Source organism: Pristis pectinata, chromosome 8, assembly GCF_009764475.1.
Source record: "Pristis pectinata isolate sPriPec2 chromosome 8, sPriPec2.1.pri, whole genome shotgun sequence".
NCBI lineage: Eukaryota > Metazoa > Chordata > Chondrichthyes > Rhinopristiformes > Pristidae > Pristis > Pristis pectinata.
The window spans coordinates 54,839,735-54,854,909 of NC_067412.1; the positions used below are offsets into that span (position 1 = coordinate 54,839,735).

Sequence of the window (15,175 nt, forward strand, 5' to 3'; positions counted from 1 at the left end):
TATATACCTCTATCAGGTCACCCCTCAGCCTCCTTCGCTCAGGGAAAACAAGCTTTTCTTTACACAGAGAGCGCTGGGTGCCTGGATTGCGCTGCCAGGGGTGGTGGTGGAGGCAAATATGATATTAGCATTTAAGAGGCTCCTTAGATAGGTACGTGGATGTGCAGAGAATGGAGGGATATGGATATTGTGCAGACAGAAGGGATTAGTTTAGTTCGATACTAGTTTTATTAGTTCAGCACGACATTGTGGGCCAAAGGGCCTGTTCCTGTGCTGTAGTGCTCTATGTTTTATGTATCCCAGTGAATCTCCTTTGCACCCTTTGAATGTACCCTTTGTGCTGTACAGCTCTAGAACTCTGTGTTGAGGAAGTCAGCAGGTTCGGGAAGCTGTCTGTTTTGATACTCAAATTACTTCCTCTTCAGAAACTCCTGCTTTGAGTAAATTGGCGCTTCAATCAGAACCAACTGCTGCTTACAAATTTACAGATGGCAGGTGTGAAAGGGGGCATCGGTTACTACCCTGTACATTTACAGGAATCTTGTTTGCATTCAACATGATCATAGCTGATAATTAAACTGAAACTCTAAACAAGAAACTTAAACAAGAAAGACTTTATATCATGTCTTCCCTGTCTCCCAGTCATGCCAAAGAGATGAGCAGTCCATGAGGTACTTCTGAAGTACTGCCACTGTTATCATTAAACCCGGCAGCCAATCAGTACATGGCAAGCTCCTACTAGGAGCAGTGTTAAAGTGAGTAGGGATCCTGTTTTGAGTCTGATTGTGAGACAGATATTAGCCAGGACACTGGGACGAACTTGACTGCTCGTCTACAGAAGGCAGCCGTGAGATATGCCCCCCACCACCCCCACCCTCCCAGCCACCCAAGAGAGCTGTTTAACATCAGACAGGGAACACACTGTCAGTCCTTCACTGGAGTTTGTGTGGAAGTTCAGTGAGTATGACCTTAACACTGTGGCTGCCTCTGGTAGGACATTAACTGCAAAGTATACAAAGGAACTTAGAGTAAAAAGCTACTTATTTTAAGGAGTAACAAACAATCTGGTGGAGGAACTCAGCAGGTCAAGTGGCATTGGAAGGAAAGGAATTGTCGACAGTTTGGACTGAAACCCTGCATCAGGATGGAGTATTTTGAGGACGTACTCCATTGAGGAGAAATTGCAGTGCACTCCAAGAAGGGGTGTGGGGATAGGGTTGCGATGTGGCGATGGGAGGGGGTCTGAGCTTAGCTTGAATTGGATGCTAGTCTCCCTACTTGATGCTGGGGGATTAAGTCAATGTTGTCCTGGTAGCACCTGAGGGGAGGCACTCCCAAGGCAATGGACAATGAGGAATGGTGTCATCACCCACAACCTTCTTGCTTTTCAGAGATGCTGCCTGACCTGCTGAGTTTTACAAACATGATTTACTCTGGGTTAAGTTAATTTTCAGTTTTGTAGTGCTGAGGAGACCAGGGCAGTGCACTCCAATTCCTTGGCATGCAAAGGATCACAAACGAGAAGACAGTATATTAAATGGTGCAACTTTAGGTTTGTGTAAGTGGAAAAGGTGGCCTTTATACCTTGTTGTTGCCATTAGACTAAAACTGAAGAAAAGTAATGGTGATGGAGATGCCAGTATTCCCGCCTGTCACGCGGAAGACTGGGGTTCAATCCCACACCGGGGAGGAAAGATTTCTTCAGTCAGCACAGTTGGTAGAGCCGCTTCCTCATAGCATCAGAAATCTAGGTTCGATCCTGACCTCGGGTGTCGTCTGTGTGAAGTTTGTTCTCCCTGTGACCATGTGGGTTTCCCCCGAGTACTCCGGTTTCCTCCCACATCCCAAAGACGTGCAGGTTGGTGGGTTAATTTGTTGCTGTAATTTGCCCTTATTGTGTATGTAGATGGTAGAATCTGGGGGGAGTTGGTGGGAGAATAAAATGGGTTTAGTGTAGATAGGTGGTTGACGGTCTGCATGGACTGGGTTCTGTGCTGTATCTCTCCATATCAGTAGCATCAGTGACGTAAGGGGTAGGTGAAAGCAAGAGGGGTGCTTCTGTTTGGGGAGTGTACAAGGGTGAGTTGGGTAAGAGTGGCAGAATTTGTTGTGGATTAGTTGAGGGGGTGAAGACTTGGCAGGGACTGTCATCTCTCTGGGGATCCCCCCCAGTAAAACTATCATCGATACTTTATGCATTAGTCAAAGTAACACTAGCCAGAAACTTGAACAGTTCACCAGTGACCTACCACTGAGTTGGCCCGATTGCAGCTTGTACGTCAAGGTCTGCAGATAGACCGCTGCATCATGGCTCCATGACCCTGCTGGACGAACCCTGTAGAACATGAACAGGACAATGCATTCACTTCCTCATCAACCAGTCAGTGTTCTCCACACTCTGCTGCACTGTTTGGACAAAAATAAGGTAACTTTGGATCAACTGGCTTAACACTGTGATGCAATAGCAGAAATCAGCTGGTTCAAGTCAGAACAGAACTGAGCCTTCTGATATTGAAAGCAAGCAATTGGGATAAAAGCAGTCTTCGGCTTGTAATGTTTCCTTCATGAACGAAGGTGGGATGTTGTGGAATTTCTCCCCTTGCTTCCCACTCTTTTCACTTCTATTTCCTTTACAAATGATACACTGCTAGGGGGACTAAGGACCCATGAACGTAATGACAGAGAATCCACAAGAAGAGCAAAGCCGTGGTGTGTTTCCTGCCCACCACACTTCATGTGTCACCCTTACATCCGGAACATGAAGGTAGAGAAATCTAAGCTCTTCAAAATATCTTGAATAACCTAGGATCAAGGGCACCTGGAAGTAGGTTGAAGACACTGGAAGGAAGTAAAATGGGTGAGACACCCCAACTGTTGTCCATGTTTGTACATTTGGTGGTGATCTTCTCTTAGCAGAAATGGATACCTTGCAGGTTTTCACCTGGTACTGGAAATGGGGCCCTCCGTGGTGGTAGTAGTATCAACTGGTGAGGACTTGTGACCACTATTTGCAAACAGGAAGAAGAGGTTCAGCTCCAGGCCCTCTCTTCCATCAGGACTCTTTTGCACCCAGTGTGAGAGGGGGAGAAGGACAGGTCATACTCAATGCACCTTGTTTGTATAGGTGGATTGACAGGAGAGAGGCAAACCTCTGGTCAGCTGGTGTAAAGGGTTCATGAGCCAGTGCCAGCAGCTCAGATGAACCTTACCGTGAACAGCCCAGATTCTGGGAATTAGATTGCTAAAAGGTTAAAGAAAAGACTTGCATTTTTCTGTGTTTTCTTTATCTCGGGATGTCCCAGACTGGTTTCTGACCTACAAAGCTGCTGTTGTAATATAGGAAATTCCTCTGCAAATTTGCATGACTCCAGAAACAGAAAGAGTCATACAGTACAGTAACAAGCCATTTGGCCCTCAAAGTCCATGCCGCACATCACTAGTCCCATTTAAAGGGTATTGGGTCAACTGTTGTGCAGATATGAGTTGAAGAACCAATGGTGAGGTTGGAGGGATGGTGCAGAGGAAGAGCTGCATTGCCTGGGGCACAATAGCAGAGTCAGTCAAAGAGAGATACAGCAGGAATATAGGCCCTTCGGCCCATTGATTCCATGCTGACCATCAACAACCCATTCACTAATCCCACATTAATCCCACTTCATTCTCCCCACATTCCCGTCAACTATCCCAGGTTCTACCACTCACCTACACTCTAGGAGCAATTTGTAGTGGCCAATTAACCTACTGACCCACACATCTTTGGGATGTGGGAGGAAACCGGAGCACCCGGGGGAAACACATGAGATCACAGGGAAAACAAACTCCAGACAGACAAGAACCAAGGTCAGGATTGAACCCACATCTCTGGCGCTGTGAGGCAACTGGGTCTGTAAGGGATTACTGAAGCTGTGCTGTCTCAGAGGTTCAGTACTGAGGGAGCTCACTGCTTTACTTGATCAGCGCCCAGCACTGTACAATCACGAGGAGTAGGGAGCAAGACCCCAGCTGGGCAGTTGGCGGGCAACTGCCCTTCCCCAGATCCTGTGCTGGTAAACTATCAGACTCTCTTGGGGGAGAGCTACACAGGAGGGGGTGTGTTGTATTTACAAAGGGAACATGCACAGTCAGAGATGGCAGTGAAAACTGATCAGGCCCCCTTGTTGAGCACCACTGCACCAATACCAACCTCCGCATTAGGTGAAGGAGAAAGCCCATTGCTGCTACTCCGCCATTTATTGGAATCATGGCTGACCTGCTTGTAAATCCAGCTCCGCACTCCCCCTCACCACCCCGCCCCCCCCCCCCACACCCTATCCCTGGCAACATTTCACCCCCCTTGTTTACTGAGAATCATCTCCCTCTGCTTTAAAAATATCCAAAGATTTTGCTTCCACTGCCATTTGAGAAAGAGAATTCCAAAGACTCACAGCCCCAAGAGAAAAAAATTCACCTCATCTCCTATCTTAAAAAGATGTTTATTTTTAAATAGTTACCTTCTGGGTCCAGGTTCTCCCACAAGAGGAAACATCCTCTCCACAGCCACCCTGTGAGACCCGTCAGGATCATATATTTTTCACTCGAGGCTCCCCCTCTACTATATCCTTCTTCGGGTAAATGGAGCAAAACCTAAAGTCAAGTCGAGTTTATTGTCATGTGCACAAGTACGGTGAGGTACAGGTACAATGAAAAACTTGCTTGTAGCAGCATCACAGGCACGTAGATTCAGACAACACAGAATATAAATTATACATAAATTATACAAGACATTGAAGAAAAAATGTGCAAAGCAAGACATTAGCACAAAAAACCCACAATCAGAGACAAATCCATAGTAGTACAACCGTAGTGTTCTGTTGCTGAGGTAGGATTAGGGTTGTGCAGAACAGTCGGTTCAAGAACCTGATGGTTGTAGGAAAGTAGTTCTTCCTTTCTCTACAACTTAAAACAAATTGTTTTCTAACATTAACTGCTTTTTCTCTCCACAGATGCTGCTTGACTGGCTGAGTTCTTCCAACATTTCTCTTTTGTCTTGAGGCCTGTCCTCTCTCACTTAAACTCTTCTAACTCCTCTGAATTTTTCTGAGTGCTTCATTGACAGAATGTCAGTGCTGAGGGAGCACCCCACTAGCCTGGGCAAGGCCAGTACTGAGACACTATTGAAGTGTAGAGATCAGCACAGTTGGAAGGCGGTTCTGAGAAAATGCTGCAATGTCGAAGAATGGGACAGCGGGGCCAATTGAGAAGCAAAGAAAAAATGCAGATGATGGAAATCTGAGATGAAAACAGAAAGTTCTGGAGACATTCAGCAGGTCAGGCAGCATCTGTGAAGAGGCAAACAGTCGAAGTTTCATCTGAACTGGGCAAAGTTAAAAGTCAAGTGTGTCATAAGTAGTGGTGAAGGGTGGAGAGAGGAAGGGGACTGTCTGTGAAAGGGTGGGAACCGAGAGAGGCTGAGTGGGTGGTGGTGCCAGCTGAGAGATTGTGGGAGAATGTGTTAACCATGGCTGCTCTGTCAGGAGGAAGTGTGAATAGGGGGAGTGAATTGAGGATAAAGGGGAGAGAAAGCAACACTGGATCTGTGAGATAGAGAAACCTACAGTGGCAGGATATCTGAAATACAAGAGAATGCTGGAGTGTCTGTGGAGAGAGAAATGTCACTGAGGGAGTGCTGCACTGTTGGAGGGGCAGTACTGCTGCACTGTTGGAGGGGCAGTACTGAGGGAGTGCTGCACTGTTGGAGGGGCAGTACTGCTGCACTGTTGGAGGGGCAGTACTGAGGGAGTGCTGCACTGTTGGAGGGGCAGTACTGCTGCACTGTTGGAGGGGCAGTACTGAGGGAGTGCTGCACTGTTGGAGGGGCAGTACTGAGGGAGTGCTGCACTGTTCGAGGGGCAGTACTGAGGGAGTGCTGCACTGTTGGAGGGGCAGTACTGAGGGAGTGCTGCACTGTTGGAGGGGCAGTACTGAGGGAGTGCTGCACTGTTGGAGGGGCAGTACTGAGGGAGTGCTGCACTGTTGGAGCAATGCTCAGGGGCTCCATCAGGGGTGGTGCAGTCTGGAACCTGCAGTGCTGAGAGGGAGGTGCTGCAGAGGCAGAGGTTCAGGCACGTCAGAGGGGGCACTGAGATATCAGAGGGGGTCAGGGTGTGATGCTGAGCAACCACTCTCTCCAAGTGTAAATGATTCTGGTGGTTCAGGGTCTACTTCATCTGGAGTGAAACTGAGTTACCAAAAACATGGAATTCTGAAAAGGGACTGAATTTCTTCCCTCCCTCCACCTCTCTCTCTCCCTCTCTCTGTCTGTCTGTCTGTCTCTCTCTCTCACATTCTCTGTCTCACTCTATTTCTCAGTGCCTGTTTTCCTCCCAATCATCCTCATATTGTAACCACCTGTGCAAATGAGTTTCAAATGGCTTATTTTAATGTTTCGTTGTTCTGTTTCAGGCACAGTATTATTACACTGTGGTATGTAAAGCCTCCAGAAACAAACAGCGCTGATTTGAATACTTTCTGTTGTACAGTAGTGCTTAGAATGTGTAACCAGGAGTCTGTTAAGAACTGCCACCTCATTGTTCCAGGGTGATGCACGATACTAATCAGACAGCCAGAAGTTAACAAGTCACTGAGTGATTAGAATCAAAACACAGAAGCCCTAACCACAGCAGCACAGAGCTCGCAGTTAGGCAGATAGATATGAGTTATCTCCCTATCATGGAGCTGGGGGTAAGCCCTCGTCACAGAGATGTGGGCAGTGGCCCTGTCACGGAGCTGGGGGCAGGGGCCCTGTCACAGAGCTGGGGGCAAGGGCCTGACTGATCTGTGGAGCTGGGTCAAGCATCCAAATTGACCTGAATTGTGATCATTTACATATTTGCCAGCTTGTAATTTTTTTATTACCTGTTTCAGCAGACCATTATTTCCTCCTCCCTCACATTCTCCCCCAATTCTTACTCTCCCTCCCCTCCATCTTTCTTCCCCTCCTCTGCATCTCTCCTTCTCCTCCATCCTCCTGCCGTCCTCTTCGCCCACCACTCCATTTCTCTCCCCTCCTCCCCTCCATCTTTCTCTCTGACTTTCCACTTTCTCTCCGTCTTTCTTTTGCCAGCTTTCACCTTTTCCATTCCATTCCCCCTTCTCCTCCATACTCCATCTTCCCTCCTTTCTCCGTGTGACTTATTTTTCCTCTCTTTCTTTCTGCTACCCCCTTTCCTCTCTCCAGCTTCCTCCTCCTTCCTCCTTTATGCCGGTCAGCTTGTCCTGATCGGTGCGGGGTGGCAGGAATTCATGGGACAGCTATGCAAGCGTGCTGCACCTGTGAGTGAGTGCAAAGCCCCCAGAGTCCGCCCGTCAGTGTGGTGAGTCACTCTGCAGGTGCTCCCGCAGACAGCTGAGATCTCGTTACCCAGAGGCCCAGAGGAAGTAACTCAATGTAAAGGGCTGTGTGTGTGTGTTTGTAAATCAGGAAGGTCCTCGGCTGAACACTGAGCAATTTTACATGGATGCGTTCAAAGAAGAAGCAGCTCTTGTACTTGAGGAAGAGTGGATTTGGTTTCAGAGGCCTTTGTTAATTCATTGGAAGCCAGGCTCAGTGAGGTGAGGAGACATCCTGTTGAACTCAGGAGGTGTTTGGTTGGGGACTGGGGTTGTGATCCTAGTAGCAAAAGAAGAGGCAATGTATCTTCTACCTGCACTGCACTTTCTCTGGAACTGTAGCACTATATTCTGCATTCTAATGCTATACCCTGCATTCTGTTATTGCTTTTCCTTTGTACTACCTCTAATTACTAATGTTTGGAACAATCTATTCAGATAGCATGCAAAACAAAGCTTTTCACTGTATCTCGGTACATGTGACAATAATAAACTAATTATCAATTACCAATTACCATCATGGTAGCACTCTGTACAACATCAGGGCACCTGAAATTGCTTCGCACTGAGTAATGTGCTTTTAGAGTGTGGTGACTAATGCAGTGTTGGGAGCAGGGACTAATCAGAGCATTGTAAAGTCAAAGTCAAGTTTATTGACATATGCACAAGTGCACGTATGCACTGACTTGCTTGCAGCAGCATCACAGGCACATAGCATCTTATAAGCAGCATTCACAAGAAAATCATAAATTAAGCATATATTATACACATTTTTTACAAGAAAGAACATAATTAGACAAAAAAAACTAAGTCCATTTTAGTGCAAAGTGATCAAAGTGGTCATGGTGTTGCTAATTTCTAGTGATTCGGGTTGTGCTGGTTGGTTCAAGAACCGAATGGTTGAAGGGAAGTAGCTGTTCTTGAACCTGGTGGTGAGGGATTTCAGGCTTCTGTACCTCCTGCCCGATGGTAGCTGTGAGAAGATGGCATGGCCTGGATGGTGGGGATCTCTGATTATGGATGTTGCATTCTTGAGGCAGCATCTCCTGTACATACTACTGATGGTGGGGAGGGATGTGCCCGTGATGTATTGGGCCAATCCACTACTGCATTGGTGGGGATGATGCCGTAATAGGCATTGGTGATGGAGGCAGAAGGGGGATTTCTGGTCAGGAGCACCAGGGCGAATGAGACTGCACTTTGTGATACTATGGAGAGACAGAGAGGGCTTCATCCAGAGGAGGGTTCCTGTGGCAGTGTCGCAGAGGGATGGCCCGGATCAGGCGCGAAGGCTGCAACGTGAGAGCTTTGGGCAAAGCAGAACTCACCCCACCCTAGCTGAGACCCGATGGCACTGTGTGAGACTACTTGTGGGTCAAAGAAAGCCAGGACCAGAGCCAGATCAGTTCTTCCATCAAGTATGGGAGGGCTAAGCATCCAGGGAGGGGAGGTCAGGGACTGAGGGCCATACTGTGACACAGAGCCCCGGGTGCACAGGATCTGAGCATGGTTAGCTCAGCTGTGAGGTACAACCCCAGCCCCACCAACAGCTGCTCACAAACACTGAACAACAACAACTTAAACAGGATAACTGAAGCCAAGAAGCCATGGCCAAGAGTAATAGAGGAGTGGGTTATAGGAAGAGGTTGATAGGCTAGGACTTTACTCCTTGGCATGCAGGAGACTGAGAGGTGATCTTTTAGAGCCGTATAAATTCATAAGGGGCACCAACAAGGTGATTGCACTCAGTCATTTTCCCAGGGTTGGGAAATCAAGAACTAGAGGGCATAGGTTTAAGGGAAAAGATTTAGTAGGAACTTGAGGGGCAACTTTTTTACACAGAGGGTGGTATGTATGTGGAATGAGCTGCCAGAGGAAGTGGCTGAAGCAGGTGCAATAACAACTTTTAAAAGACAGTTGGACAGGTACCTGGATAGGAAAAGTTTAGAAGGTTATGGGCCAAAAGCTGGCAGACGGGACTAGATTGGATGGGGCATCTTGTCGGCAAGGGCCAGTTGGGCTGAATGGCCTGTTTCCATGCTGTATGACTCCATCAGGGAGAGTCGGCACCTTCAGGGGAGGGGGGAGTCGGCAGCTTCAAGGGAGGGAAGAGAGGCAGAGTCAGCATCTTCAGTGGAAGAGGGAAAAAGTCCCATTCTGTGCTGTGGAAAGAGGTTTGGTGGGTGGGTGCATTCACAGAATGGGTGATGTGTTTCTGTTTCTACCTGGAGGGCAGTTCCTGTTTGTTTGGGGTTAACACATTCTGCTGGTTTCTCTCTGATAGGATCTCTCTGTGCCGGCCTGCCTCCATCAGACAGACTCATGGAGGAAGTGTTCATTAAAAGGTCCCAGCAGAAGAAGAAGACCTCCCCACTGAACTACAAGGAGAGATTGTTCATCCTGACTGACACCAAGATCTCGTACTATGAGTATGACAGTGAGCGGATGGTAAGTGTAGCCTTTTTAGGAGTTTCTCACCAGCACCGACCCCAGCAGCAACCAGTGCAGTTGCTAACCACAGTACAGTTAGTTCAAACATCAGCCTCCATATGATCTCTCGACAACCTCCAGTCTGCATCTTCTGACCTCTGTGTCTGTGACCTCCTGCACTGTTACAACAGGGCCCGATGTGAGCTCGAGGAACAGCACCTCATCTTCTGTCTGGGCACGTTGCAGCCTACAGGACCTGATAGTAAATTCTCCAACGTCAGGTAACCTGCTCTTTCTTCCTGTCTGTGTCAGGACCGGCCACTTATGCTGCCATTCCTCTTCCCCCTTGTTTCTTTCATTTGTATATTCTGACCTGCTCAGCAGCTCCCAGTGGGCCGGACTGTACAACGTCACCTGGACTTCAGAACATCAACAACACGTTACACAGAGAAAGGAGTTCACTGCCCATTCAATGGGTGTTCATCATTTCACCCTGTCACAGATGCTCCCTCTGTTCCACCCAGTGCCCTCCCCACTTTCTCTGCCACTTAGACTGACTCACTTTCTCCCTTTCCCAGTTCTGGTGAAGGCTACCAACCTGAAATGTGAACTGTTTCTCTCTCCATAGATGCCGCCTGATCTGCCAAGTGTTCCCAGCAGTTTCTGTTTTTGTTTCAGGATTCCAGTGTCTGCAGTTTGCCTTGCTTTGCATTGTTTAACCATCAATCCCTCTTTTGTTGCACATCCAGTTCCTCAGTTCCTCCCAGCTCGGTGAGGAGCTCCAATGGGACATGGCGCGCAGGGTTACCTCTCCCCTTGCCAGGCGCCACTGAGCAAGGAGCCTGGGATCTCAGGAACCATGGTGAAGGGGTGACGTTTTTCAGCCAGAGGAGATCCTAGGGGGCTTGACAGGGTAGATGTTGAGATTTTTTGACTCGTGGGAGAGTCACAAACAAGGGGACATAGTTATGAAATAAGGGGCTGGTCATTTAAAACTGAGGTGTAGAGAAATTCCTTCTCTCAGAGGGTGGTGATCTCTGGAATTCTCGGCCCCCAAGGGTGGTGGAGGGCAGATCATTAGATATATTTCAGGTGTAGGTGGACAACTACTTGAAAAATCGAGGAATTAAAGATTATGGGGAACTGGCACAGAAGAGGAGTTGAGGCCAGCGTAGATCAGCCATGATCACATTGAATGGCGGAGCCGGCTTGAGGAGCCGAGTGGCCTACTCCTGTTCTTGTGCCGTTTCCAGGCAGCCTGAAGGAGGTGAGCAACACACAAAAAAACTGCTGGAGGAATTCAGCAGGTCAAGCAGCACCTATGGAGGGAAATGGACAGTCGACGTTTCAGGCCGAGACCCTTCATCAAGACTGGAAAGAAAGAGGGCAGAAGCCAGAATAAAAGGGTGGGGGGGGGGAGAGGAGGAGCACAAGCTGGTGGGTGATAGGTGAATCCAGGTGAGGGGGGATGATATGCAGGTGGGGGAGGGTGGAGAAGTGAGAATGATGTGAGAAGCTGGGAGGCGATAGGTGCAAGAGGCAAAGGGCTGAAGAAGATGGAATCTGATAGGAGAGGACAGTAGACCATGGAATAAAGGGAAGGAGGTAGGGAACCTGAGGGAGGAAGGTGTGGGTGATGGGCAGGTTGTGAGGGTGGGGCAGGGGAAAGAGAGGGGTTATAGGGCCAGAGGGATAAGGGAAAACAAAGGCTGGGGGGGGGGGGGGAACAGAGGGGACTAATTACCAGAAGTTAGAGAAATCGATGTTGATGCCATCAGTTGGATACTAGAATGGAATATGAGGTGTTGTTCCTCTAATCTGCATCTAGCCTCAACTTGGCAGGAGAGGAGGCTGTGGACAGATGTGTTGGTGTGAGAATGAAGGAGGTGAGCTTGGGTTTTAGTTAATCTGCTTCTGGAGCATGCTGTCACTGTGTCAACTTTTATGCCTCCAGTGGGTGTTAAAAGTATAACCATGACAAAGGCAGGGAGGAGCTGTGATACTGCCTGTGACTGAAGAGTCAAACACAGAGGCACATTGCTCAAAGATAAAGTGAGAAGCACCAAGACCTCGCTTGGCTGGCGGTGAGAGGGGCCCTCCCAGTAAGATGCGTCCTGCACGGTTGGGGCATCACCCCCAGCGCGCGCTGCCCCCGGGAGGACTGCGCCGGGGATGAGACGGTCGCCCACCTCTTTGCGGGCTGTGGGTTTGGGAGGAGGGTGTGGCGAAAGATGCAAGGGTCCTTGTCACGTTTCATCCCCAGCAGCAGCGTAACGGAGGATTCTCTGATCTACGGGCTGTTCCCGGGGACACACACAGAGACGGACATCAACTGCTGCTGGAAGGTCATCAACTCGGTGAAAGACGCCCTTTGGTCTGCCCGAAAATTGTTGGTCTCCCAGCACTGCGAGATGTCCGTAGGGGAATGCTGCCGACTGGCAGATTCCAGGCTGCAGGAGTACGTGCTGAGGGACGCACTGAAGCTGGGTGCAGCCAGCGCGAGGGCTCGGTGGGGAAGGACGACAGTTTAAGGTCCTTCTGCCACAGGAGAAGGGGGAGCGGGGTCAGGCGAGGAAGCCGCTCAAAGGTTGTAAGTATGGGATTGGGGTATCACCCCAGGGAGCCACACATGTGGCATCGGTGCTGTTTTTTTATATGTTAAAAAGGTAACACTAAGAATTGAACTGTACACGAATGTAAAGGTTTGAACAGTTTTTATTATTGTATATAATTTCCTTTATTATGAATAAAGTTTATTTGTTAAAAAAAATAAAGTGAGTCTCAGGTTCCGACACTGCCACAGCCTGGCCAGTGAAGTCTGGCCTTTCTGAAGAAAAATAGGTGCTAGGGCAGCCTGTGAGTGCATTGCACAACCCACAGAGAACTGAGCAATAGCCCAGTAGCCAGAGAGAACAAAGCAGGGCCCAGGGAAATGGAAACAGGCTGTCAAATGGAGTGGGGTGAGGGGGTGAGAGTCAGCACCTTCAGTGGAGGTGTTAGAAATGCTGAGGGGTGGGGGAGGTCTGTCAGGTGCAGTGATTAAAGCTTCATCTGTTTTCCCTCCAGAAACGGGGAGGCAAGAAAGGTTCAATTGAGCTGGACAGAATCAAGTGTGTGGAAGTGGTGACGGCTGAGGAGAACTGCCCGTTCGACAGGCAGTACCCATTCCAGGTCAGTCAGCATCTGTCGGCTTCCTGAGGGATCATGTTTAGGACACCGGGATATAGGAAAGGCACTCCCCCCTCACACCTCCACTGCCCCCCCCCCCAATAAGTCACAGCTGATCCACCCTCACCTTTGTCCTTGTTACTCGATGCTCTCAATAAATCTCTACCGATCTCCCAATCGCCTCGTGGTATCCACAACCTTCTGGGGGAGATATCTCTCCTCATTCAAACTGGAAAAGTGCTCTGTAACATTGACCCTTAGTGTTTGACAAGGCTCCTCATGGTGGGCTCATCCAGAAGATTAAGGTGCATGGGATCTACGGCGACTTAGCTGTTTGGATTCAGAATTGGCTAGCCCATACAAAACAGAGGGTAGTGACCAATGGGACGTAGTCTGGCTGGAGGTCTGTGACTAGTGGTGTTCCGCAGGGATCCATATTGGGACCTCTGCTGTTTGTGATATATACAAATGACTTGGATGAAAAAGTGGATGGGTGGGTTAGTAAATTTGCAGACGATACGAAGATTAGTGGTCTTGTGGATAGTGTAGAAGATACAGCAGGATATAGATCAGTTGCAGATACAGGCGGAGAAATGGCAGATGGAATTTAATCCGGCCAAGCATAAGGTGTTACACTTTGGGAGATCAAATGTAAAGGGACAGGACACAGTTAATGGCAGGACTGTTAACAGTGTTGATGTACAGGGGGATCTAGAGGTCCAAATCCATAGTTCCCTGAAAGTGGCTGCACAGATTGATAGGGTGGTAAAGAAGGTGTATTGAATGCTTGTCTTTATTAGTCGAAGCATTAAGTTCAAGAGTCAGGAAGTTATGCTGCAGCTTTTAAAACTCAGATTAGGCTGCATCTGGAGTATTACATTCAATTCTGATCATCTCATTATAGAAAGGATGTGGAGGCTTTGGAGACAGTGCAGAGGAGGTTTACCAGGATACTGCCTGGATTAAAGGGCATGTGTTATGAGGAGAGGTTAGACAAACTTGGGTTGTTTTCTCTGGAGGGGAAAAGGCTGAGGGGAGACCTGATAGAAGTTCATAAAATTATGAGAGGCGTAGAGAGCTTAGACAGCTGGTATCTGTCTACTATGTAAGTATGTCTAATACCAGAGAACATGCATTTAAGGTGAGGGGTGTAAATTCAAAGGAGATGTGCAGGGCAAGTTTTTTACACAAAGAGTGGTGGGTGCCTGGTATGCGCTGCCATTGGTACTATTGGAGGTCAATACGGTAGAGGTGTTTAAATAGGCACATGAATATGCAAAGAATGGGGGGATGTGAAAATTGTGTCAGCAGAAGGGATTAGTTTAGTTAGGGATTTAATTACTAGTTTAATTAGTTTAGTACAACACTGTGGGCCGTAGGGCCCGTTCCTGTGCTGTACTGTTCTATGTTAACCCTGTGCCAAGTCTATTCTTGTGCTCTGAATTCCAGCAGAACAAATTGTTTTTCAGTAACCAGCCAATCTTATCTGGTTAACATATTAATTAGACCGCTCCTCAGTTTCCAGTTTCTGTTTGCCCACATGAGCTAACTGAAACAGCCAATGACAACTCAGACAAACTTGGTGTGTTAGATTTCTACATTGACAATTTATTGGCAGATGAGTCAAGCACCTGTAAAGATGTAGCCATCAGTGCACAGGATTGATTGAGTTCAAGTAATATTTACTGATCTCTCTTAACACACTCCAGGTCCTGCCTAAACAGGAGCGCACATTCTGAGTATTTGACTAAAATGTCCTTGTCTGTGTATTGAAGTATCTGGTTGCACTTTCATCCCCAACCTCTGAGTGTTGAGACGGGTAACAAATGAGCACTGCCAATGTCCATCGGAGTGATCGTTTACCTGAGATTTTGTGTTAGAATTGAAGGGAAGGTGGTGTCTCACAAAATGAAGCACTCAAGTTAAAAACTTTACAAGTAAAGTTATGCAAAAAAAATAACTACAGATGCTGAAAATCTGAAGTCAGAACAGCACCTGGAAACACTCAGTGGGTCAGGCAGCATCTGTGATGAAAGCAACAGAGCTAATAATTCAAACTGATGACATTTCATTAATACCAGACAAAATCTGACAAGATGTATGCTTTAAAGAAGGGCTGGGGTGGAGAGAGCAGAGGATCTGTGAGAGGGTGGAGACTGAGAGAGGGTGGGGAGGCATTGTTAATAGTGGGTGATTTGTCTGTGGGACG

General features: G+C 48.0%; 1 protein-coding gene across 4 annotated transcripts in view; it reads left to right on the forward strand.

Annotated features, from left to right (window-relative positions):
• The window catches only part of btk (Bruton agammaglobulinemia tyrosine kinase), an 89,603-nt gene that overhangs the window by 15,713 nt on the left and 58,715 nt on the right, over positions 1–15,175 (forward strand). For 3 of the 4 annotated variants that reach the window (XM_052021449.1, XM_052021452.1, XM_052021451.1), the window contains exons 2-3: positions 9,653–9,816; positions 12,865–12,969. In XM_052021449.1, coding sequence (XP_051877409.1) covers positions 9,691–9,816; positions 12,865–12,969 — 231 coding nt within the window. In that variant the 5' untranslated portion in view covers positions 9,653–9,690. Of the gene's footprint in view, positions 1–7,435; positions 7,591–9,652; positions 9,817–12,864; positions 12,970–15,175 lie in introns of those variants that run through there. The other variant, XM_052021450.1, reaches the window with a different exon arrangement.